At 47.6% G+C, this 25,394-nt stretch overlaps 1 protein-coding gene across 4 annotated transcripts in view; it reads right to left on the bottom strand.

Moving 5' to 3' along the window:
* INSR (insulin receptor) overlaps positions 1-25,394 on the bottom strand; it is a 189,748-nt gene that overhangs the window by 54,700 nt on the left and 109,654 nt on the right. For all 4 annotated transcript variants that reach the window (XM_030936303.1, XM_030936305.1, XM_030936304.1 and 1 more), the window contains exons 3-9: positions 22,739-23,060; positions 13,342-13,490; positions 11,358-11,502; positions 9,591-9,805; positions 6,822-6,948; positions 4,704-4,954; positions 253-420 (exon numbers count right to left, since the gene is read on the bottom strand). In XM_030936303.1, coding sequence (XP_030792163.1) covers positions 253-420; positions 4,704-4,954; positions 6,822-6,948; positions 9,591-9,805; positions 11,358-11,502; positions 13,342-13,490; positions 22,739-23,060 — 1,377 coding nt within the window. The remainder of the gene's footprint in view (positions 1-252; positions 421-4,703; positions 4,955-6,821; positions 6,949-9,590; positions 9,806-11,357; positions 11,503-13,341; positions 13,491-22,738; positions 23,061-25,394) is intronic.

Below are 25,394 nucleotides of genomic sequence, written 5' to 3' on the forward strand. Positions count from 1 at the left end.
GACCGCACCATTGCACTCCAGCCTGGGCAACAAGAGTGAAACTCCATCTCAAAAAAGTAAATAAATAAAGTAAATAAATAAATAGATAAAAACACGTATGTATGTTTTCGTATGAGATAGAACGGAGTGTGTGTGTGTGGCTCCCGACACTGAGACCCGGGAAGGGATGGCTGCTTCCCTAGAGGTGAAGCAAAGTGTATCAGTTACACATGGGCAAACCCCACCGATCCCAGCACAGCTGCCCGCACTCACCTTTGAGGCAATAATCCAGCTCGAACAGCTCACTGTCTTCCGCCTGCCTCTCCCAGAAAACCAGGTAGTGGGTGATGTTGCCGTTGGGGTCAGAGGGGGGTTTCCACTTCAAAATAATCTGGGATGATGAGTTAGATACTGAGATTGGATCCAGGGGCACGGAGGGGTCTGCCAAAGAGAAAGGAAATGGGTACATCATGAGAAAGAGTGTGCACAAAAAGCTGGTGGGCGGATGTGGGGGACACACTAAAGACATCATGAGGGCACTCATCCCAACACTTTGGGCGACCAAGGTGGGCAGATCACGAGGTCAGGAGATCGAGACCATCCTGGCCAACATGGTGAAACTCGGTGTCTATTAAAAGTTAAAAAAAAAAAAAAAAAAAACTAGCCAGGTGTGGTGGCGGGCGCCTGTAGTCCCAGCTACTCGGGAGGCTGAGGCAGGAGAATGGCTTGAACCCGGGAGGTGGAGGTTGCAGCGAGCCGAGATTGTGCCACTGCACTCCAACCTCGCGACAGAGTAAGACTCTGTCTCAAAAAAAAAAAAAAAAAGAGCCATCATAAGGATGTTTGCTGCAGTGTTTTTGTTATGTTTTTTGTTTTGTTTTCTTTTGTTTGTATTGTTTTGTTTTTGTTTGTTTCGGTTTTGGTTTTGGTTTTTTGTTTGTTTTGTTTTGTTTTGTTTGAGATAGAGTCTTTGCTCTGTGACCCAGGATGGAGTGCAGTGGCGTGATCTTGGCTCACTGCAACCTCCACCTCCCAGGTTCAAGCCATTCTCCTGCCTCAGCCTCCTGAGTAGCTGGGATTACAGGCGCCCGCCACCATGCCTGGCTAATTTTTGTAGTTTTGGTAGAGGTGGGGTTTTGGCATGTTAGCCAGGCTGGTCTCGAACTCCTGACCTCAGGTGATCCGCCTGCTTTGGCCTCCCAAAGTGCTGGGATTACAGGTGTGAGCCACTATGTCCGGCCGCCGCAGTGTTCTTTAACATCGGAGAAAACTGGAGACATACAGGGAATCCTCATCCAATCAGGGCACGGGATACCAAGTAGTAGCCCTTTCACATCCCAGATTATGTGAGCATTCATTTATCCATTTCTGCAACAAACACTAACGCTCTCTGACTACGAGCTAAACTCTCTCTGTTCTGGGCAATGGGCAGATGCTGCTGGGGAAAGAGAGGATAGTGGGAAGAGACAAATAAACTCACATTTTTCCGATTAACATCTGTCCTCAATAGAACCCAGTCATGGGGCAGACTTGAAGCCACTGGATGGTGTCGATGACCTGGCATTCAGTCTATAAAACCTTCCCCTCAAGAATGGAGGCGGCTGACAGAGTGGCTCATACCTGTAATCCCAGCACTTTGGGAGGCTGAGGCGGGAGGATTGCTTGAGCTCAGGAGTTTGAGACCAGCCTGGGTCACATAGCAAGACCCTGTCTCTACTAAAAATCATAAAAATCAGCCAGGCATGAGGAAGCACGCCTGTGGTCCCAGCTAGTTGGGATCTGAGATGGGAGGATCGCTGGAACTCAGGAGGCTGATGCTGCAGTGAGCTGTGATCGCATGACTGCACTCCAGCCTGGGCGACAGAACAAGATCCTTTCTCAAAGAAAGAAAGAAAGAAAAAAAAACCAACCAACCAAACAAAACCCAAAAAACCCAAAGTAACAGGTGGGTGAGGGAGCTGGGGGTGGGGAGGGAGTCCAAACACCTGGGAGCTAGAAGTTTCTGAAAACTGTAAGTCTTTTGGTATCACTAAAAGATATAGGATGAGAGAGGATTAACTGAAGAAGATAGGGTGATTTATAAAGTTTGAGTTTGAGGCCGGGCACGGTGGCTCATGCCTGTAATCCCAGCACTTCAGGTGGCCGAATCACCTGAATCACCTGAGATCAGGAGTTCGAGACCACACCTGGCCAACATGGTGAAACTCTGTCTCTACTAAAAAAATAAAAATTAGCTGGACATGGTGGTGGGCGCCTGTAATCTCAGCTTCCTGGGAGGCTGAGGCAGGAGAATCTTGAACCCGGGAGGCGGAGGTTGCAGTGAGCCGAGAACGTGCCATTGAACTCCAGCCTGGGAGACAAGAGCGAAACTCCGTTAAAAAAAAAAAAAAGGGCCGGGCACGGTGGCTCATGCCTGTAATCCCAGCACTTTGGGAGGCCGAGGCGGGCGGATCATGTGGTTGGGAGATCGAGACCACAGTGAAATCCTGTCTCGACTAAAAATACAAAAACTTAGCCGGGCGTGGTGGTGGGCACCTGTAGTCCCAGCTACTTGGGAGGCTGAGGCAGGAGAATGGTGTGAACCCGGGAGGTGGAGCTTGCAGTGAGCCGAGATTGCGCCACTGCACTCCAGCCTGGGTAACAGAGCGAGACTCTGTCTAAAAAAAAAAGCTGATTTTGAGCCTATAGGACGGGCTTTCTCATCCTCAGCACTATTGGCTTTTGGGGCTGGATAATTCTTTGTCATGATGGAGGGTGCATCCTGTGTGTTGCAGGACATGAAACAGCCTCTCTGGCTTCCACCCACGAAATGCCAGTGGTTTCATCTCCACAGCTGTGACAACCAAAAACGTCTCCAGACATTGACTGGCAACTGTTCCCTGGAAGAGCAGTTAACCCCATTTGGGAACTACTGCTGTAAGAGAAGCACTTAGGTTTTACAAAAATATACTTAGGCTGGGCCCAGTGGCTCACGCCTGTAATCCCAGCACTTTGGGAGGCCAAGGTGGGCGGATCATTTGAGGTCAGGAGTTCCAGAGCAGCCTGGCCAACATGGTGAAGCCCTGTCTCTATTAAAAATACAAAAATGGCTGGGCGTGATGTCTCACGCCTGTAATCCCAGCACTTTGGGAGGCCAAGGCGGGCAGATCACCTGAGGTCGGGAGTTTGAGACCAGCCTGACCAACATGGAGAAAGCTTGTCTCTACAAAAAAAAAAAATAATACAAAATTAGCCAAGCGTGGTGGCGCGTGCCTGTAATTCCAGCTACTCAGGACGCTGAGGCAGGAGAATTGCTTGAACCCAGGAGGTGGAGGTCGCAGTGAGCTGAGATAGCACCATTGCACTCCAACCTGGGCAACAAGAGCGAAACTCCATCTCAAAAACAAAACAAAACAAAACAAAAAAAGCTGGCATGGTGGCTCATGCCTGTAATACCACCAAGGTGGGCGGATTGCAGGTCAAGAGATCGAAACCATCCTGCTCAACATGGTGAAACCCGTCTCTACTAAAAATAAAAAAACTAGCTGGCCATGGGTGGCACGCCTGGTAGTTGCAGCTACTTGGGAGGCTGAAGCAGGAGAATCATTTGAACCGGGATGGGGAGGTTGCAGTGAGCTGAGATTACACCACTGCACTCCAGCCTGGGCAACAGAGTGAGACTCTGTCTCAAAAAAACAAAACAAAACAAAAATTAGCCAAGTATGGGGGTGCACACCTGTAATCCCAGCGACTTGGGAGGCTGAGGCAGGAGCATCACTTGAACCCGGGAGGTGGAGGTTGCAGTGAGTCCAGATGGTGCCACTGCACTCCAGCCTGGGTGACAGAGTGAGACTCCATCTCAAACAAACAAACAAAACATAATTAAATTGCTATGAAATACCCCAGGTCAAAACAAAAAACAAAAAAAACAAAAAAAACAAAAAGAAGTAACAAGTGGGAAGTGGGAAAAGACAACGAGATGAAACAAAAATGACCAAAGGTTGAAGCTGGGAGGCGGCTGCCTGTGGGTTTGTTCTTTCTATGCTGTGAATATTTGAAAATTTTTCATAATAGGATGAAAAATATAAATATTCCCATCAAGTGGCTTGTTGTTACTGCCTCGTCTGAAACCATAAACCTCAATACTCAGTTCCTTTAAAAGCCAATAACTGACTGGGCGAGGTGGCTCACACTTCTAATCCCAGGACTTTAGGAGGCCAAGGCAGGAGGATCACTTGAGGCCAGGGGTTCAAGACCAGCCTGGGTAACAAAGCAATGTTCTATCTCCACAAAAAATACACAAATTAGCTGGCTGTGGTGGTGCATGCCTACAGTCCCAGCTACTCAGGAGGCTGAGATGGGAGAATTACTTGCACCCGGGAGGCAGAGGGTGCAGCGAGCCGAGATTGTGCTGTTGCACTCCAGTCCAGGTGACAAAGCCAGACTTTGTCTCAAAAAAAAAAAAAAATAGCCACACATAGTGGTATACTCTGATAATTCCTTCTACTTAGGAGGCTGAGGCAGAAGGATTGCTTGAGCCTGGGAGTTTGAGGCTGCAGTGAGCCATGAACACGCCACTGCACTGCACTCCAGCCTGGGTGACAAAGTAAGACCCTGTCTCAAAAAAAAAAAAAAAAAAGCCAATAACCGTATCAAGGAATATTTTATACAACCTCGCTGCATCAGCCTGTTAAAAGCCAGAGGTCTGAATCACAGACAAATTCACATTCCCAAGACACACTCACTGGTAGCATCTGTCTGGACATAAATGATGTCACTCTTGGCCCCGTAGGTCCGGCGTTCATCCGAAAAGGTGACCAGGGTCTTCACAAAGATGGCATACTGGGTCCAGGGCTTGAGACCCCGCATTAGCCATCCTGGGTGGTTCTGTGATTTGGGGTCGTTGGACCTCAGGGGCGGGTCAATGTCTACCACCGTCCAACTGTTGGAACCACACGCATCCTGCCCGTCAAACTCCGTCACATTCTGGTAAGGGCTTTCAAGACAAAACAGCAGAAGGCGGTTACCTTTATAAAACTGTCACATTACGGCCGGGCGCGGTGGCTCAAGCCTGTAATCCCAGCACTTTGGGAGGCCGAGGCGGGCGGATCACAAGGTCAGGAGATCGAGACCATCCTGGCTAACACGGTGAAACCCCGTCTCTACTAAAAAATACAAAAAACTAGCCAGGCGGGGTGGCGGGCGCCTGTAGTCCCAGCTACGCTGGAGGCTGAGGCAGGAGAATGGCATAAACCCAGGAGGCAGAGCTTGCAGTGAGCTGAGATCCGGCCACTGCACCCAGTCTGGGCGACAGAGCGAGACTCCATCTCAAAAAAAAAAAAAAAAAAAAGACCGTCACATTGAGCACCGTGCAGATGAGGCCTGGGAAGTTACATCCTGTAGGGTCACATCTTACTCACCCAACAATCTTATGCTGCAAGAAAAAATAACTTGGGAACAGCCGAAGAGAAAGGAACCGCCAACCCTGACATCTCAATGCAAAAACACAGCTTGGGCATCCCTTATTCAAAATACTTGGGATTTGGCCAGGCATGGTAGCTCACACCTGTAATCCTAGCACTTTGGGAGGCTGAGGTGGGTGGATCATTTGAGGCCAGGAGTTCGAGACCAGCCTGGCCAACATGGTGAAACCTCATCTCTACTAAAAATACAAAAATTAGCAAGGCATGGTGGTGGGCACCTGTAATCCCAGTTGCTCTGGAGGCTGAGGCAAGGGAATCGCTTGAACTCGGGAGCAGAGGTTGCAATGAACCGAGATCGCACCACTGCACTTCAGCCTGGGTGACAGAGCGAGACTCTGTCTAAAAATGAATAAATAAATAAATAAATGATTGGGACCAGAAGTGTTTTGGATTTTGGATATTTTTGGGTTTTGAAATATTTGCATTTTACTAGTTAATTTGCATTGTACCAGTTCAGCATCTCGAATCTAAAAATCTGAAATCTGAAATGCTCCAATGAGCTTTTCCGTTGAGCATCAGGTCGGCCCTCAAAAAGCTTTGGATTTTGGAGCATTACAGATTTCAGATTTTCAGATTAGGGATACTCAATCTGTAATAATAGTAATAGCAGGAATTTCCTCGCAAGTTATTGATAAGATTAGACTGTGTATAAGTTCTCAGCAAGGCACAAGGTCAATCTTGGGGGCTAGAACTATTATTAATATTACTACTGGCCAGGTGTGGCGGCTCATGCCTGTGATCCCAGCACTTTGGGAGGCCAAGGTGGGCGGATCACCTGAGGTCAGGAGTTTGAGACCAGCCTGGCCAACATGGCAAAACACATCTGTACCAAAAATACACCAATTAGCTGGGTGTGATGGTGCATGCCTGTAATCCCAGCTACTCAAGAGACTGAGGCAGGAGAATTGCTTGAACCCGGGAGGCAGAGGTTGCAGTAAGCCAAGATCGTGCCACTGCACTGCAGCCTGGGCAACAGAGCGAGACTCCATCTCAAAAAAAAAAAAAAAAGTTGGGGAAAAAAATGAAAAATAGATAAGCAATACATTTGATAACATCCGCTCAGTAGACTGAGTTCCTGACTACAAAGGATGTCTGATGAGACATACACAGGCCAGGCAAAATGGAATACTGCCCCAGGAAACTGGCCAGTCCGGCCTTCTACGAAAGCTGCCTGCTTCCGTTTTCGGCATTTGATAAAAGCAGACAGTATTGACTTTGCATACCATTGACCGGTGAGATTGTAAAAAGGAACCTAAGGTATTTATTCCAGGAGGAGGAGGGAGATAGAGAGGAACCCGAGGGGGGCACACTGGGGCACAAACGAGGCAAGCACAGAGCCAGCCGGCCCTCGCCTCTGCAAGGTCTATCTCTTCCACTTACGCCTCTTTGTAGAACAGCATGAACCCCAGGAGGTCTCGGAAGTCGGGGGGCCAGTACGGCTCCCATCTCAGCAAGATCTTATCGAAAGATGTCCGAATGTAAGAAAATTTAAGTAACTCATTTTCACCTGGAAAAGTTAAAACAAAAGGCAAAAACAAGCTATTTCAGTGTAGTCTCAGACCAAAGCCTGGGACCCCCACACTTCCTGGAGGGACTGTGAGAAGGGAGAGGTCGGGCTGCTATTTCCCCTAAGGGTCTCCTCCCCACGTGCCTGGCTGAGTATGAATGGGGGGAGATTCAAAGGCAAGAAACGGTTTTGCAACTTGGCCGGCTCACGCTCACGTAAGCCAATGACTTGACTCAGCCAGACACTCAACTGAATAAGGACGATCTGTGCCCGCGCGAGGACAACTGGCCAACAGGTATTGGAGGAAGGGATTTCCAAGGATAATGTTTGTCCTGACACAATGTTGTCTCACACATGGACTTCTAAGACTGACCTGGAAGGAGGTGCAACGCCAGTGCAAATAAACCCATGCCAAGTGATTTTAGAGAGCCTGCAGACCATTAGACATTGGAGAGACGCATCTAAGTAATTCTCTCTGCCTAGAAGGCAAACCCTCTCCTAAACCTCACCCCAACCTCATTCTCTCTTCTTGTAATTTTTTTTTTTTTTTTTTTTTTTTTTTGAGACAGTCTTGCTCTGTTGCCAAGGCTGGAGTACAGTGGCACGATATCTGCTCACTATAACCTCCGCCTACCAGGTTTAAGCAATTCTCATGCCTCAACCTCTCAAGTAGCTGGGATTACGGGCACCCACCACCACGCCCAGCTAGTTTTTGTTTATTTTTTTAGTAGAGATGGGGTTTCACCACATTGGCCAGGCTGCTCTCGAACTCCTGACCTCGAGTGATCTGCCCGCCTCGGCCTCCCAAAGGGTTGGGATTACAGGCGTAAGCCACCATGCCCGGCCCTTGCACTACATTTTGACATAAGTAGCTAACTCCCCATGGAGGTGTCACAGAAGCCCCTGGCAGCTCACTGCTCAGAATCTGTCAGGGAAGTGCAGTCAGCAGGCAGCCTGCAGCTGCACGACCCGCTACAGCATTCCAGCCAAGACCTGATTCTCCCTGGACAACCCCCACCTGTGACTGAGCTTGGTGGATGCCTGGCTGTTCCATTGCAATGCAGAACTTCCCTGCAGACAACTGTGGCCTTGAGCTCTTTCTGGGTTTGGACAAGACTCAGGGATACACCACTGTCTGAGGCTCTCCCAGCCCTATCCTCCTTCCTTCCTGCTCTCTGTTCACAGAGGTCAGATCCACGCTATTGTCAAAAGGCTCTTCATGGCTGGGCGTGGTGGCTCACACCTGTAATCCCAGCACTTTGGGAGGCCGAGGTGGGAGGATCACATGAGGTCAGGATTCAAGACCACCCTGGCCAACACGGCAAAACCCTGTCTCTACTAAAAATACAAAAAAAATTAGCCGGGCATAGTGGCAGGTGCCTCTAGTCCCAGCTACTCTGGAGGCTGAGGCGAGAGAATTACTTGAATCCAGGAGGAGGAGGTTGCAGTGAGCCAAGATCGCACCACTGCACTCCAGCCTGGGTGACAGAGCAAGACTCTGTCTCAAAAAAAAAAAAAAAGGAAGCTCTTCCTCTCTTTCATATTTCATGGGTATTACCCTCTCTATACATTTTCTGCACTCCTAAACTTCAATTTGGCAGTCACTTCCCAGGACATGCAGACTGACATAGGTATTTTACTCAACTCTGAACTCTTCAGCATCAGCCTGATACACATATAAGAAGATGTCATTCATTCATCCATCATTCATTCATCCATTCATTCATTCATCATTCATTCATCCATCCATTCATTCATCCATCATTCATTCATCCATTCATTCATTCATCCATCATTCATTCATCCATCATTCATTCATCCATTCATTCATTCATCCATTCATTCATTCATCATTCATTCATCCATCATTCATTCATCCATCATTCATTCATCCATTCATTCAGTGCTTGTATGACCTCACCCTGTATCAGGTACTATATTGCATGCAGTAAGCATAGTGATAATATTAATAAATGTGCAGAGTCTGCCCTCAGTAAGAAAGCCTATCACACAATGGGTTGTTAGAGGGAAATAACACCCCCGGGGGGCCACTGTGATGGATGAGAGAGGACAGCCACATTATCTGGTTTGTGGACCACTTACAGCAGGGGTCCCCAGCCCCTGGGCTACAGACCAGTACTGCTCCATGGCCTGTTAGGAACAGGGCTGTACAGCAGGAGGTGAGTGGTGGGCGAGCCAGTGAAGCTTCCTCTGTATTTACAGTCACTCCCCATCGCTCGCATGACCACCTGAGCTCTGCCTCCTGTCAGATCAGCGGCAGCATTAGATTCTCATAGGAGCATGAACCCCATTGTGAACTGTGCACATGAGGGATCCAGACTGCACACTCCTTATGAAAATCTAAAGCCTGATGATCTGCCACTGTCTTCCCATCACTCCCAGCTGGGACCATCTAGTTGCAGGAACATAAGCTCAGGGCTCCCATGGATTCTACCTGATGGTGAGTTGTCCAATTCTTTCATTATACATTACAATGTAACAATAATAGGAATAAGGTGCACCATAAATGTAATGCACTTGAATCATGCTGAAACCATCCCCACCCCCCACCAATCCGTGGAAGAACCGTCTTCCACTAAACCGGGCCCTGGTGCCAAAAAGGTTGGGGACCAGTGACTTACAGGATGCCTGGTCCCCATTGGTCTTCAGGGCAATGTCATTTCTCTCCTGGCGCCCCTTGGTTCCTGAAACTTCTTCCATCTTGTGGATTTCTGACAAGCAGAGTTTGGGGTTATAGTGGAAGAAGAGTTTCCCCTGAGTGATGGTGAGGTTGTGTTTGCTCCAATCCCAGAGCTGCCTTAGGTTCTGGTTGTCCAAGGCATAGAAGGAGTAGTTCCTATGGAAATAACACACACATCTAGTCATGCAACAGCTGGTCTTCTACAGCTCCAAGATGGTATGGCCATGCCTGGAGTTGATCTTGTTCGGTGCTATATCCCTAATCCTCTCCACTTGCTTGGCACATACTCAACATATATTTGTCGAATGGGGATAACAGGGGAAGCTGAGGAAGTTTTCATGGCCAGGAAGGAGGCTCAGCTCAGTCTTGAAGGGGGGTGGTGAGTCTGTGATGGACTGAGGAATAGGTTTTGCAGAAACCAATTTCTGCAAACGGGAAATACTGATGACTCAGAGGCACCCAAGCTGAGCTCAGGGAAGAGCAAAGTAGCCTGTTTTGGCCAGCAGGTGACAGGAAATAGCTGGAGTTGCAATGGACCAGACCCTCTAGTATACTGCATGCCAGATCAAGACCAAGAATGTGTGACCGTCCTTAATAAGCAGAAAGGAGCCACTGAAGGTTTTTGTTTGTTTGTTTGTTTTTTAAATTGAGACGGAGTCTCACTCTGTTGCCCAGAGACTACATTGTCTGCTGGAGTGCACTCCAGCAGACAATATAGTCTAAATTATATTGTTTAGACCTCCTTCTCGAATCACTTACCAGCTCATGTTGATTAACATGTCCTTTTGTCCCTTTCCCCATTGGCTGTCTGTTCTACAGATGTGAGGCCGGGGCTGAGGCAGCCATCTTGTGACCATGAGGAGCACAAAGATGGAAAGAACCTGGGTCTTCCACAGACCTCCTGCCTATGAGTCAATCTTGATCTGTGTGAAACACAGCTAGTCTGAGTTTCTGCTATTTTACTAACAGAGTTTCTAGGACCTCAAGGAGAAGGCTGGAATATATTGGAATACACTGAGATGGAGCCCATCCCAGAAATTAGGATGGACAACTGGGACTAAGAAGAAATGTCCATTTTATGCATGTTAAACTCTACTTACAATGTAGCCCAAACAGCCGGATGCCCTATTTAGCAAAAATTCCAGCCTGTGCCCTTGGAAGATGGGCACCAAGGTTGGGCTGCTCCCACTTTTGTTTCTCAAGAATGACTATAAAACAGCTTTTACAATTTTTGGCTGGATGGACCTCTAGGCACATTCCAAGTTCTTTTCTCCGGACGTTTTGCCACATAACTTTTATTTGTTTTTTTTAAAAAATCCTTAAGTTTTTCTTCTTCTTTTCTTTTCTTCTTTTTTTTTTTTTTGTGGACCGAGTCTCACTCTGTCACCCAGGCTGGAGTGCAGTGGTGTGATCTTGGCTCACTGCAACCTCTGTCTCCCAGGTTCAAGCTATTCTCCTGCCTCAGCCTTCCAAGTAGCCGGGATTACAGGTGTGCACCACCACACCTGGCTAATTTTTGTACTTTTAGTAGAGATGGGGTTTCACCATGTTGGCCAGGCTGGTCTTGAACTCCTGGCCTCAAGTGATCCACCCGCATCAGCCTCCCAAAGTGATGGGATTACAGGCATCAGCCACCGCGCCTGGCCAAAAAAATCCTTAAGTTTTTTCTAATGCCTGAACTTCCTAGTTAGCATTCAGGCCCACGTACCCGATTTCCAAGGTCTCTCCTCGAATCAGACGTAACTTCCGGAAGAAGGAAAGTGACACCAGAGCGTAGGATCGGCGGATTTTTAGATACCCTGAAATTTCTTCAATGAGGCCGAGGTTGGCTTCTAGCTCAGCTGCCAGATTATCTAAGGAAATGAGAGAATATTCAGTGGGTTTCTATAGAAATATTTCAATCTTCTCATGATTCTCCACGGTGAGAAGATAACCCTCAGGCTGTAAATGATTGGACACACCCAGCTTAAAACTCATCATGCTGGCCAGGCGCGGTGGCTCACATCTGTAATCCCAGCACTTTGGGAGGCCGAGGTGGGCGGATCACCTGAGGTCAAGAGTTCGAGACCAGCCTGACCAACATGGAGAAACCCCGTCTCTACTAAAAATACAAAAAAAAAATTAGCCAAGTGTGGTGGCACATGCCTGTAATCCCAGTTACTCGGGAGGCTGAGGCAGGAGAACTGCTTGAACCCGGGAGGCGGAGGTTGTGGTGAGCCGAGATCGCACCATTGCACTCCAGCCTGGGCAACAAGAGCGAAACTCTGTCTCAAAAAAAACAAAAAACAAAACAAAACAAACAAACAAACAAACAAACAAAACCTCATCATGCTTAGAACACAATCTGTAGTTCTTAGCATTCCTTAAATGGGTCAAGCATACTTCTGCCCCAGGACCTTGGCACTGGCTGCCTCTGTTGCTCAGAATATTATTTCCACCATATATCTGCTTGGCTTGTTCCACCATCATCTCAAACCCTCTTTTCCCACACCAGAGACTTCTCTAAAATAGCAACCCCAGGCTAGGTGCTGGTGGCTCATGCCTGTAATCCCAGCACCTTGGGAGGGTGAGGCAGGTGGATCACTTGAGGTCAGGAGTTCAAGACCAGCCTGGCCAACATGGTGAAACCCTGTCTCTACTAAAACTACAAAAAAAAAAAAAAAAAAAAAAAAACAATCCCTTTTATTCTCTATTTCAGAGGTTGACCAATGACAGCCCACTGGCCAAATTCCATCTGTTTTGTAAAATAAAGTTTTATTGGAACAAAGCCATGCCCACTAGCTGACATGGGTCTATGGCTGTATTCATATTACAATAGTAGAGCTGAGTGGTTATGACAGACATTGCCCGGCCTGTAGGGCTGAATATATTCATGACAGAGCCCTTTATAGGGAAAAGCTGCCCATTTCCATTCCACCTATTACCCTGCTGCACTTCCCTTCACAGCACAGGCCACCACCTGAACTTAAAATATCTGTTGATTTACTTATGTGCAAAAATCCAGCAGGATAAGGACTTGACCTTACTCACTGTGAGTATTCAATACATGTTTACTAAAGAAATAGGCAAAGGAATGCCTTTTTGCCTGACATGGTATTTCTTTTCTTTCCTTTTCTTTTTTTTTGAAATGGAGTCTTGGTCTATGGCCCAGGCTGGAGTGCAGTGTTGCGATCTCAGCTCACTGCAACCTCTGCCTCCCAGGTTCAAGTGACTCTCCTGCCTCAGCCTCCCGAGAAGCTGGGACTACAGGCATGTGCCACCATGCCCGGCTAATTTTTGTATTTTTAGCAGAGACGGGGTTTCCCCATGTTGGCTGGTCTCAAACTCCTGACCTCAAGTGATACGCCCACCTCAGCCTCCCAAAGTGCTGGGGTTACAGGCGTGAGCCACCGCGCCTGGTCTTCTTTTTTTTTTTTTTTTTTTTTGAGATGGAGTCTCACTCTGTCACCCAGGCTGGAGTGCAGTGGTGCGATCTCAGCTCATTGCAACCTCCACTTGCTGAGTTCAAGCAATTCTCCTGCCTCAACCTCCTGTGTAGCTGGGATTACAGGTATGTGCCACCACACCTGGCGAAGTTTTTTGCATTTTTAGTAGAGATGGGGTTTCTCCATGTTTCTCTGAGCTGTGAGCGGGGAAGAAAATGGATATGGAGCCCAGCAGGCACCCCCGATGCCCCCCCAGAGAGCACTCACTGCCTCCTCGAATGTTGATGATCAGACTCCCGTTGATGACAGTGCATCCTCGGAGCTCCTGGGCAGACGTCACCGAGTCGATGGTCTTCTCGCCTTCTAGGAGGTGGCATACCTTGGGACAGGGGCCCAGGCACGGGGTGCACAGCAAGCTAAGACAGAGCAGAGAGAGAGAGGGATAAGGGTGTTCAAAGTCCCTCAGACATCTCTGGCATCTTTCTGCCTGATATGCTATTTCTTTGTATGTGCGTGTGACAGAGTCTTGCTCTGTTGCCCAAGCTGGAGTGCAGTGGTGCGATCTCAGCTCACTGCAACCTCTGCCTCCTGGGTTCAAGAGATTCTCCTGCCTCAGCCTCCACAGTAGCTGGGATTACAGGTGCCCACAACCACGCCCAGCTAATTTTCGTACTTTTGAGTAGAGACGGGGTTTCACCATGTTGACCAGGCTGGTCTCCAACTCCTGACCTCAAGTGATCCACTTGCCTCAGCCTCCCAAAGTGCTGGGATTACAGGTGTGAGCCACTGCACCTGGCCCTTTCTGCCTGAGATGATATTTCTGAAAACACAGTCTGCCGATCTACCATAGGGCATATTGCTTGATTGTTAAAATTGTAGATTCTGGAGCCAGGCGTGGTGGCTCCCGCCTGTCATCTCTGCACTTTGAGAGGCCAAGGAGGGAGTGTTGCTTGAGCCTGGGAGTTCGAGATCAGCCTGGGAAGACAGCGTACCATGCAGGGTCTCAAGTGATGGCATGAGTCCGTCATGCGACGGCAAGGTCTTCTGACCTCAGCATTGTTCACATCTGGGGCCAAGTAACTCTCCACTGCAGTGGTGGGGGTGGTATCCTGTGCATTGGACGATATTAGGCAGCATCCCTAGGCTCCACTCACGAGATGCCAGTAGCATCCCTCCCATAAGTTGTGGCAATTAAAAATGTCCTCCAGGCCAGGCGCAGTGGCTCACGCCTGTAATCCCAGCACTTTGGGAGCCTGGCCAACATGGTGAAACCTTGTCTCTACTAAAAATACAAAAATTAGCCAGGTGTAGTGGTGCCCACCTGCAATCCCAACTACTCAGGAGGCTGAGGCAGGAGAATCACTTGAACCCAGGAGGCGGTGGCTGCAGTGAGCCATGATCGTGCCACTTTACTCCAGTCTGGGTGACAGAGTAAGACTCTGTCTCAAAAAAAAAAAAAAAAAAAAAAGTAGCACCTTCCTCCTTTCTCTGTTCCTCCAGTCGTGTAAGATGTGCCTGCCTCCCCTTCACTTTCCCCCATGATTGTAAGTTTCCTAAGGCCTCCCCAGAAGCAGAAGCCGCTATGCTTCCTGTACAGCCTGCAGGGCCATGAGCCAATTAAATCTCTTTTCTTTATAAATTACCCAGTTCCAGGTATTTCTTTCTCTTTTTTTTTTTTTTTTCCCCTATGAGACTGAGTTTTGCTCTTGTTGCCCAGGCTGGAGTGCAATGACGCCATCTCAGCTCACCATAACCTACACCTCCTGGGTTCAAGCGATTCTCCTGCCTCAGCCTCCCAAGTAGCTGGGATTACAGACGCACACCACCACGCCCAGCTAATTTTGTATTTTTAGTAGAGACGGGGTTTCTCCATGTTGGTCAGGGTCATCTTGAACTCCTGACCTCAGATGATCCACCCACCTCGGCCTCCCCAAGTGCTGGGATTACAGGTGTGAGCCACTGCACCCAGCTAATTTTGTGTTTTTAGTAGAGATGGGGTTTCTCCGTGTTGGTCAGGCTGGTCTTGAACTCCCAACCTCAGATGATCCACCTACCTCGGCCTCCCAAAGTGCTGGGATTATAGGCGTGAGCCACGATGCCCCGCTCCAGGTTTTTATTTATAGCAGTGCAGAAATGGACGAATGCATGTGGTAATGAGAATGTGCCATTCATTACCTTGAGCTGATGGGCCTGATGTGGTAGAACTGACACTGTTACCTCAACGTGGCAGAACTCAACTTGCTACTCCAAGGAGACAGGACATTTGCTGTTCTGTGTGGGATTTGATGCAAGTATGGCTGTAACATGACTCCATGTTTAACAGCAAACGACTTGGGCAACCTTTGGTTTTGCCAAACTGCAGCCTGATGCTATCAAACTCACAGCCTCCAGGAGTCCTTTGGGAGCCAGTCCTCCCCCAACACGCGGTCTCTGAGATCAGCTCTTGGCTTCCAAAGCCTTTCTAGATCCAGGATGGACACAAGATCCAAGACAAGCTGAGCACCACCTTCTATTCCCGTGGCGGCTCAGAGATGGGTACAGGACTTAAGTCAATGCAGTGAGGGTTCTGCTAGAACATGCAGGAAGGGGAAATTGTCTTCCTTCTGGAGTATCTAAGGGTTTTGCCATCTTGCTAGCATGGGGTGAAGGGTGAGGGAGAAGCTGCCTGAAAAGAAAACCAACAAAGAGCAAAATAAAGATGGAAGAGACTGATCAGGTACATCACTTAAGCTTCTTGATACAGCTATGCCTGAAGCAACTCCCTGAACTTTTTGGTTATGGGCACTAACAAACTCCTTTAATCTTGGTTAAGTCAAGTTTTTTTTTGTTTTTCGTTTTTTGTTTTTTTTCTGATGGAGTCTCGCTCTTATTGCTTAGGCTGGAGTGCACTGGTACAACCTCGGCTCACTGCAACCTCCGCCTCCCGGGTTCAAACGATTCTCCTGCCTCAGCCTCCTGAGTAACTGGGATTACAGGCCTGCACCACCATGCCCATCTAATTTTGTATTTTTATTTTTTAATTTTTTTTAGTAGAGATGGGGTTTCTCCATGCTAGTCAGGCTGGTCTCGAACTCCTGACCTCAGGTGATCCACGCGCCTCGGCCTCCCAAAGGGCTAGGATTACAGGTGTAACCCATTATGCCAGGCCAGTTAAGCCAATTTGAGTTGGAGTTCTGGTGCATGAAACCACAAGATTCCCAACTGTTACAGTCTCCGTGTGTTCATCTGAAAATAACAACACTAATGCCACAGCTTGCGATGAGGAACTCAATGATGCATACCACAAAAGCACTTCGCACACAGAACATAATTTTATCTATTGCTACAAGAGTCACTTGTTATTGGTGGCATCATTGTTGCTGCTGCCGTTGTTCTCACACCCCTGTGTATTCAACTCTTCAGAATGATTTTTGTGACTGTAGTATCATAAAGAATGTATCTGGTCTTCATCCCGGTTCTTGGCATAGAGCTTCAAAAACCCTTGGAATTTTCTGAGTCATAGGAATGCTTTTGTTAGGAGGGTTAGGAATGTTGGGGGTGACTTATGGTGGGGGCCTAGATAACATTAGGGTGGGGGGCGGTCACCAGAAAGACCAACCTTGTGATTGGAGGGTTGGGGCTTTTAGTCACCTGACCTCCAGGGAGAGGAGAGGGCTGGAAATGGCAGTGTTTAATCACATGGCCAATGATTTCCATCGATCACACAAAAGGAAGGAGACTCCAATTAAAACTCTGGACACTGGGGCCAGGTGTAGTGCCTCACGCCTGTAATCCTAGCTCTTTGGGAGGCTGAGGCAGGTGAATCGCAAGGTCAGGAGTTCAAGACCCGCCTGTGAAACATGGTGAAACCCCGTCTTTACTAAAAATACAAAAATTAGCCATGCATGGTGGTGCACGCCTGTAGTCCCAGCTACTTGGGAGGCTGAGGCAGGAGAATCGCTTGAACCTGGGATGTGGAGATTGCAGTGAGCTAAGATTGTGCCACTGCACTCCAGCCTGGGTGACAGAGTGAGACTCCATCTCAAAACAAACAAACAGAAACTCTGGACACCAAAGCTCAGTAGTACTTCCCAGCTGGTGGACACGTCAGTATGTCAAGAGGGTGATATATGCTGTTGCCACAGGGAGGGAACATGGAAATTCTGTGTCTAGAACTCTCCCAGATCTTGCCCTATGTGTATGCTTTATAATAAAACTATAACTGTATAGCAGGGTTTTAAAATTTGAGACAAGATCTTGCTCTGCCACCCAGGCTGGAGTGCACTGGCACAATCTCAGCTCACTGCAGCCTCAAACTCCTGGGCTCAAGCAATCCTCCTGCTTAAGCCCCCCAAGTAGCTGGGACTACAGGCATGCAACCCCACACCTGGCTAATGTTTTTAAATTTTTGTAGAGATGAGGTCTTGCTATGTTGTCCAGGCTGGTCTCAAACCTCTGAGCTCAAGTGAGCCTCCCACCTTAGCCTCCCAAAGTGCTGGGATTACAGGCATGAGCCACCACACCTGGCCAGGTTTATTTTAGTTCTGTGAGTTCCTTCGAGTAAATTATCAAACCCAAAGAGTTTGTGGGACTCCCCCAATTTAGAGCCAGTTAATCAGAAGTGTGGGTGGCCGGGGGAATCCCCAAGATGCTGCCAGTGTCTGAAGTAAGGGAATTGTCATGAAAGGCTGAGGCTTAAACTTGTAGAGTCTGATGCTAACTTTGGAGGAGGATGGTGTCAGAACAGTGCTGCAGTACACCCAGGTAGTGGCAGAACAGCTGAGGCAGAGACAAAACAGTGACCGAATGTTTGACTTCTTTTATTGCCTCTATTCTTATTATGTGGCAGGCAATGCTCTAAGCCTGGAGTTGGCAAACAGTGGCTTGGAAGCCAAATCCAGTTGGCCACCTGTTTTTGCAAATAATATCCTATTGGAATATGGCCACATTTATTGGTTAGTATATCATCTAACCCCGCTTTCACACTGCAAAGGCAGAGTTAAGTCGCTCCAACAGAGACCATATGGCCCTGAGAGCTGAAAATATTTACTATCTGGCCCTTGGCCAACCCCTGTTCTCAGCTGCCAGTATACATGAGTGAACAAAGCCAATAATATGCTTTCCCAGTGGGAAATTATAAATGACCACGAGTTCTTTGCAGCCTCTCCCACCAAGAAGTGGAGTCTGTGTTCCCACCTGTTGAATCTGGGTTTGGCCATATGGCTTCCTTTGGCCAATGGGATATTTGCAAACGTGATACAAGCTGAGGCTTGAAAAGCACTTGAACGCTGAGGTCTGTCCTTCCTGACTACTGGAGTGAGAGACTTATGGAGAGAGACCCCTGCTGACCATCTAAGACACAAGAGGCTCTCTCCTAAACCATCAGCCATAGCTAAACAGGCCCAGGCCAGACAAACCTTCGGTCAACACATAAAATCATCAGAGCTCCTAAAGGAGTGTTTTAAGCCACTAAGCACTGAGATGGTTTTGTTACACAGCAAGAGCTAGCTGATACACTCCCAAAGCTTATAAGCTGGTTAGGTGCAGTGGCTCAGGCCCTGTAATCTCAGCACTTTGGGAAGCCAAGGTCGGAGGCTCGCTTAAGCCCAGAAGTTCAAGATGAGCCTGGGGAATAGAGCAAGACCCCTATCACTACAAAATTTTTTTTTAGCCAGGTGTGGTGGTATGTGCCTATAGTCCCAGCTACTCAGGAGGCTGTGGCAGGAGGATCTCTTGAGCCCAGGGGGTTGAGACCACAGTGAGCCATGTGGGTGCCACTGCACTCCAGCCTGGGCAACAGAGAGAGACTCTGTCGCAAAAAAAAAAAAAAAAAAAAAAAAAAAAAAAAAACATTAGCCAGGCATGGTGGCAGGCGCCTGTAATCCCAGCTACTCGTGAGGCTAAGACAGGAGACTCTGAACTGAGACAGGATCTCAGTTCACTGCAAGCTCCGCCTCCCGGGTTTACGCCATTCTCCTGCCTCAGCCTCCCGAACAACTGGGACTACAGGCGCCGGCCACCTCGCCCGGCTAGTTTTTTGTATTTTTTAGTAGAGACGGGGGTTTCACCGTGTTAGCCAGGATGGTCTCGATCTCCTGACCTTGTGATCCGCCCGTCTGGCCTCCCAAAGTGCTGGGATTACAGGCTTGAGCCACCGCACCTGGCCAACTGCCTGGCTAATTTTTGTATTTTCAGTAGAGATGGGTTTTCACCATGTTGGTCAGGCTGGTCTCAAACTCCTCTCAGGTGATCCACCCACCTCGGCTTCCCAAAGTGCTGGGGTTACAGGCGTGAGCCACCACCCCCGGCCCAGGTGGCCACTTTTAACCAGTGTCACTAGAATGGAAGCAGGAGCAAAGAGATTGTTCAAGGGGACTGGGTCAGACATGATGGTGAAGTAGATGGAGTTGTAGACAAATCTGAGACCTCAGCTTAACAGGAAGAACTGAGAGAGGCCAAGAAGAGTCAAGGGTTTTAGGTCATTCTCCTCTTCCCAATGGATGTCCCATACTCATTGAAAATTTATCCATCACAAATATCTGGTCCTCCTCATCTCAGGAAGCAGCACTGCGCTATTACATCCCAGCAGGTACTTTGGAATGACAGTAGATGGTGAGATCTTTTTTTTTTTTTTGGAGATGCAGTTTCACTCTTGTCACCCAGGCTGAAGTGCAATGGTGTGATCTCAACTCACTGCAACCTCCGCCTCCTGGGTTCAAGCAATTCTCATGCCACAGCCTCCCGAGGAGCTGGAATAACAGGTATGCACCACCACGCCCAGCTAATTTTTTATTTTTTTATTTTTTGTGTGTTTTAAGTAAAGATGGGGTTTCACCATGGTGGCCAGGCTGATCTCAAACTCCTGTCCTCAGGTGATCCATCCACTTCGGCCTCCCAAAGTGTTGGGATTACAGGCATGAGCCGCTGCGCCTGGCTGAGACCTTTTAACAAATCCACATGAGTTCCCAGAACTCTGCTCTGAAAACATCAAGAACTCTTTCCCAGATAAGCCGCCAGAATGGAAGAAAACATCTGGCCCTATTTGATAACAAACCACATTCGAAAATGCCACAGTACTATAAAGTCTTTCATAAGATAAAAAGAAAAGCTTCAGGCCAGGTATGGTTGCTCACACCTGTAATCCCAGAACTTTGGGAGGCCGAAGCGGGTGGATCACTTGAGGTCAGGAGTTCGAGACCAGCCTGGCCAACATGGTGAAACCCTGTCTCTACTAAAAATACAAGAAAAAATTTAACTGGGCATGGTGACAGATGTCTGTAATCCCAGCTACTCAGAGGCTGAGGGAGGAGAATCACTTGAACCCGGGAGGCTGAGGTTGCAGTGAGCCGAGATCGCACCATTGCACTCCAGTCTGGGCAACAAGAATGAAACTCCATCTCAAAAATACAAAAGCACTAACAAAAAACATTGGCCGGGCTTGTTGGCTCACACCTGTAATCCCAGCTACTTGGGAGGCTGAGGCAGGAGAATTGCTTGAACCCAGGAGGCAGAGGTTGCAGTGAGCCGAGATCACGCCACTGCACTCCAGCCTGGGTGACAGAGTGAGGCTCTGTCTCAAAATAAATAAATAAATAAATTAATTAATTAAAAGCTTCACCAAAAAAAATATTAATTTTTTTAAACCTACGCAATAAAATACTGCGACAATGCACCATCCTCTCCTTTGTTTTCTTCCATTCAGGAATGGTCTCCGATGCCAAAGATGTGCTGTCAGTTTCTCAGAGTTTTTGTTTTAGCATCTCCTACATCATCAGTGAGAAAATCAAAGGAGGTTGCTATATTTCTCAGGCCGTAGTTAAGGTGAGGCAAAAATGCCTTTTATTTAAGGCCAATGTCTTTTAAACAAATGTCTTGCCAGGAGATATTAACCCATTTTTTTTTTTTTTTTAATTTCAAATGCGATTTTAAAAAGAAAGAAAAGAATCAGAAGGAATATGGTCATTTCCTCAATCCTGGGAATATACTGGCCAAAAAAAAAAATAAAAAAAAAAGTCTGGTATGCAAAGGTGATTTATAGACCCTTTTGGTCAATAAAGCCAAAAGGTTTTGTTGGTAGGTTTTTATCAACAACAAGCAAAACAAAACATATTGTACTTACAGGTTTCACAAACACTCAAAGAAAGAGTCACAAGAACTGAAATTACAGTTTGTTTTCCTTCCCGCCCTCTCCACCCAGGGAAATAAAATTTCCCACCACAACCCTCTCGCTTGGCTAATTCTCAAGTCTGAAGAGGAAGATACTTTACATAAGCAGGTCAGCTCAAGGCCTCTTGACATGTGTCTGTTTCTGATTTGCTTTTGTGTTGTTTTGTGGTGTGTGCGTGTGTGTGTTTTTAAAACAAAACATAAAACCTCAAAACAAAAACCAGGAAACAGATTTTTGCAACTCAGTTACGGCCCCAAAATAGCTCATGGAAGAAGCTAACAGCGCGAACAGAAAGTCTGTGATGTGCGTAGGAAATCTGACTCACTGCCAAAGAGAGAAAACCCAGCTATTTCTCACCCAAACGGCAGGAAATGGTTTGATGATACTGTCCTGCAGAGAACAGCAAAGCCCTGAGAATAATGCAGAAGTGAGTCTCTTCCGCCTGGAGACAGTATGTTCTGGGCTAATCTTGGCACACTACCAGGCTACAGGCCAGGGAAGACACAAAAGACCTTGGTATATCCTTGATGTGACAATGATGAAGCTACATCAGTGAGGACAGGCCACGTGGAGGATTTTAGGGAAATCCAGGGACTCTGTCTTATTATATTTTCTCGTTCTGAAGTCAAGCACAGAAAGCTTAGAACTGGGGTCCACAGTGCCAGACGGCGCGGTGGCTCACACCTGCAATCTCCGCACTTTGAGAGGCCGAGGCAGGTGGACCACCTGAGGTTGGGCATTTGAGACCAGCCTGACCAACATGGCGAAACCCTGTCTCTATTAAAAATACAAAAATTGGCCAGGCACAGTAGCTCACGCCTGTAATCCCAGCACTTTGGGAGGCCGAGATGGGCGGATCATGAGGTCAGGAGATCGAGACCATCCTGGCTAACATGGTGAAACCCCGTCTCTACTAAAAATACAAAAAATTAGCCAGGTGTGGTGACAGGCGCCTGTAGTCCCAGCTACTTGCGAGGCTGAAGCAGGAGAATGGTGTGAACCCGGGAGGTGGAGCTTGCAGTGAGCCGAGATCGCACCACTGCACTCCAGCCTGGGTGACAGAGCAAGACTGTGTCTCGAAAAGAAAAAAAAAAAAAAAAAAAAATTAGCCAGGCATGATGGCAGGCACCTGCAGTCCCACCTGCTTAGGAGGCTGAGGCAGGAAAATCGCTTGAACCCAGGAGGCAGAGGTTGCAGTGAGCCGGGTTCGTTCCACTGCACTCCAGCTTGGGCAGCAGAACAAGACTCCATCTCAAAAAAAAAAAAAAAAAAAAGAAAGAATGGTGGGCACAATACCAGAAGTATATACTATCTGGCCCTTTAGAGAAAAAGGTAGTCAACTCCTGCTCCCAAGCCCAGGACCAAAACATGGTGCAAAAGTAGCATCTGAGAGCAGAGACCTCACTCATAGCCAATTAACCCTGAGTGTGCACACAGTTTTAACAGGAGGCATTGTCACAACCAACCCCACGTTCCTTCTCCTCTCAGCTGCCCCCCGGACCCACATCCAGAACTCACTTGCTGGAATTCATCGTGTACCCGGAGGGACACTCAGGGATGCACTTGTTGTTATGAATGACGTACTGGTGGCAGCCCTGCCTCCGCGAGTTCTTGCATTTGTGGTGCAGGTCCTGGCAGAAGCTGAAGTTCACACAGCGCCAGTCCTGGAAGTGGTAGTACGGGGGCGGGCAGGTCTCCACACACCTGCCGTCCAGGTAGAAGTTGCGGCAGGCCACGCACTTGGTGGGGTCGTCGGGCTCAGAACAGTTGCCCAGGCACTCGCTGTGGCAACAGAGGCCTTCGGCAGTGCAGCCGTGTGACTTACAGATGGTTGGGCAAACTGGAGAGAGAGAGGGAAGAAAATAAATGAATAAATAAAACAGCTGGTCAATGGCTTTGTCCAATTCCTGTCTGCGTATGCAGCAATTCTGGATTAGACAGTGAGAGCCAACCAAATACTAACAATAAAAGCAGCATTTCTCCATCATTACCCACATGCCAGACACATCTATTAACTGGTTTAAGCCTCCAAACCATTGGTGTGCTTGTCAATGTTTAACAACTGCCTGAGGGAGGGGGACAGGAGGTCCCAAATTTATATAGCATTTGCCAATTTCCATGGTGTAAATATTCCTACCAGTGGTGGATTTCAGGCTACCAACATGAAGTTACTAAACATACAGCTGGCATGGCAAGAGATACATAGTAGCATTCCTTTAAATAGTATTTATAAGTATATACAAAATGTATCTACTATTGACACAAAAGTAGTAAATAACCTCAACAGCACAGATAATAGGTAAACATTGTATACTATTAGGAGGTGGTGAGTTTTGAGTATTTGTTACTTTTAAATGCCTTTGTTAATTTAAAAACTTCGGTTTTTAATGTCATTTGTTTAACTGTAGGTTTATGTAGCTTTTATGAATATCTATGTCTAACAAATGGCTCACGAATCACCTGAAAATTTGACCACTGGCTCTAGCAAGCCAACTCCAGCATGCTACTGCACCCCACATGTGAAGTAGACACACTGCTATCTCCTTAATTTTTTTGTTTTACAAATGGGGAAACTGAGGCATGGAGAGGTTAAGTAACTTGCCCCCAAACCACTGATTGCTTCAACAGACATTTGCTTGCACTAATCTAGATACTGTAACCACTATGGGGAAAAAGTAGCTGCAGACCCTGCCTTTGGGAGCAAGCACAAGGTCTAATGGAGGAGACATTTTAATTACTTAAACATGCAAAAGTGTCTGGGTGCCATGGCTCATGCCTGTAATCCCAGTACTTTGGGAGCTCGAGGTGGGTGGATCACCTGAGGTCAGGAGTTTGAGACGAGCCTGGCCAACATGGTGAAACCCTGTCTCTACTAAAAATACAAAAATTAGCCGGGTGTGGTGGTGCACGCCTGTAATCCCAGCTGCTCAGGAGGCTGAGGTACGAGAATCACTTGAATCCGGGAGGTGGAGGTTGCACTGAGCCAAGATCGTGCCATTCCACTCCAGTCTGGGCGACAAGAGCAAAATTCCATAAAAAAAGAAAAAAAAAAAATAAAGGCTGCGTGTGGTGGCTCATGCCTGTAATCCTAGCACTTTGGGAGGCCAAGGTGGGCAGATCACCTGAGGTCAGGAGTTCGAGACCAGCCTGGCCAACATGGTGAAACCCCGTCTCTACTGAAAATACAAACAATTAACCAGGTATGGTGGCGGGCAACTGTAATCCCAGCTACTCAGGAGGCTGAGGCAGGAGAATCACTTGAACCTGGCAGGTGGAGGTTGCAGGGAGCCGAGATCATGCCACTGCACTCCAGCCTTGGTGACAGAGGGAGACAAAAACAAAAAAAAACGAAACAAAACACAAAAAGAAAAAAAGTTGAGGAGTATTCTTCACCCCAAATCCCCAGACTATGATTCTCAGCACAGTGGATCCCACCAGCCAAACTCAGGGAACAGAAGTGGCCCCAGAAGCTATACATCCATATGTGAGCAGCACCGTCCGGTCGAACTTTCTGCGATGACGGAAATGTTCTCTATCTGGGCCGTCCAACACAGTAGCCACTTCTCCCCTGTGGCTTCTGAATGTGGTTAGTGCAACTAGGAAATCCGATTTTTTTTTTAAGTGTGGTAAAATACACATAGCATAAAATTCACTATTGTAACCATGTCTAAATGTAGAGTTCAGTGGTATTAAATACTTTCACGTGGCTATGCGACCATCACCACCAACCATCTCCAGAACTTTCTCATCTTAACCAAACTGAAACTCTGTCCCCATGAAACACTCACACCCACCCTCTTCCCCAGCTCCTGGCACCTCCCATTTTACTTTATTTTTATTTTATTATTATTATTATTATTATTATTTTTTTTTTTTTTTTTTTTTTTTTTTTTTTTTTTTTGAGACGGAGTCTTGCTTTGTCGCCCAGGCTGGGGTGCAGTGGCACGATCTCAGCTCACTGTAACCTCCACCTCCCGGGTTCAAGCGATTCTTCTGCCTCAGCCTCCAGAGTAGCTGGGATTACAGACGCCCACCACCACGCCCAGCTAATTTTTGTATTTTTAGTAGAGATGGGGTTTCACCATGTTGGCCAGGCTGGTCTTGAACTCCTAACCTCGTGATCTTCCTGGCTTGGCCTCCCAATGTGTTGGGATTACAGACGTGAGCCTTTGCT

This window comes from Rhinopithecus roxellana, chromosome 8 (assembly GCF_007565055.1).
Source record: "Rhinopithecus roxellana isolate Shanxi Qingling chromosome 8, ASM756505v1, whole genome shotgun sequence".
NCBI classification, from domain to species: domain Eukaryota; kingdom Metazoa; phylum Chordata; class Mammalia; order Primates; family Cercopithecidae; genus Rhinopithecus; species Rhinopithecus roxellana.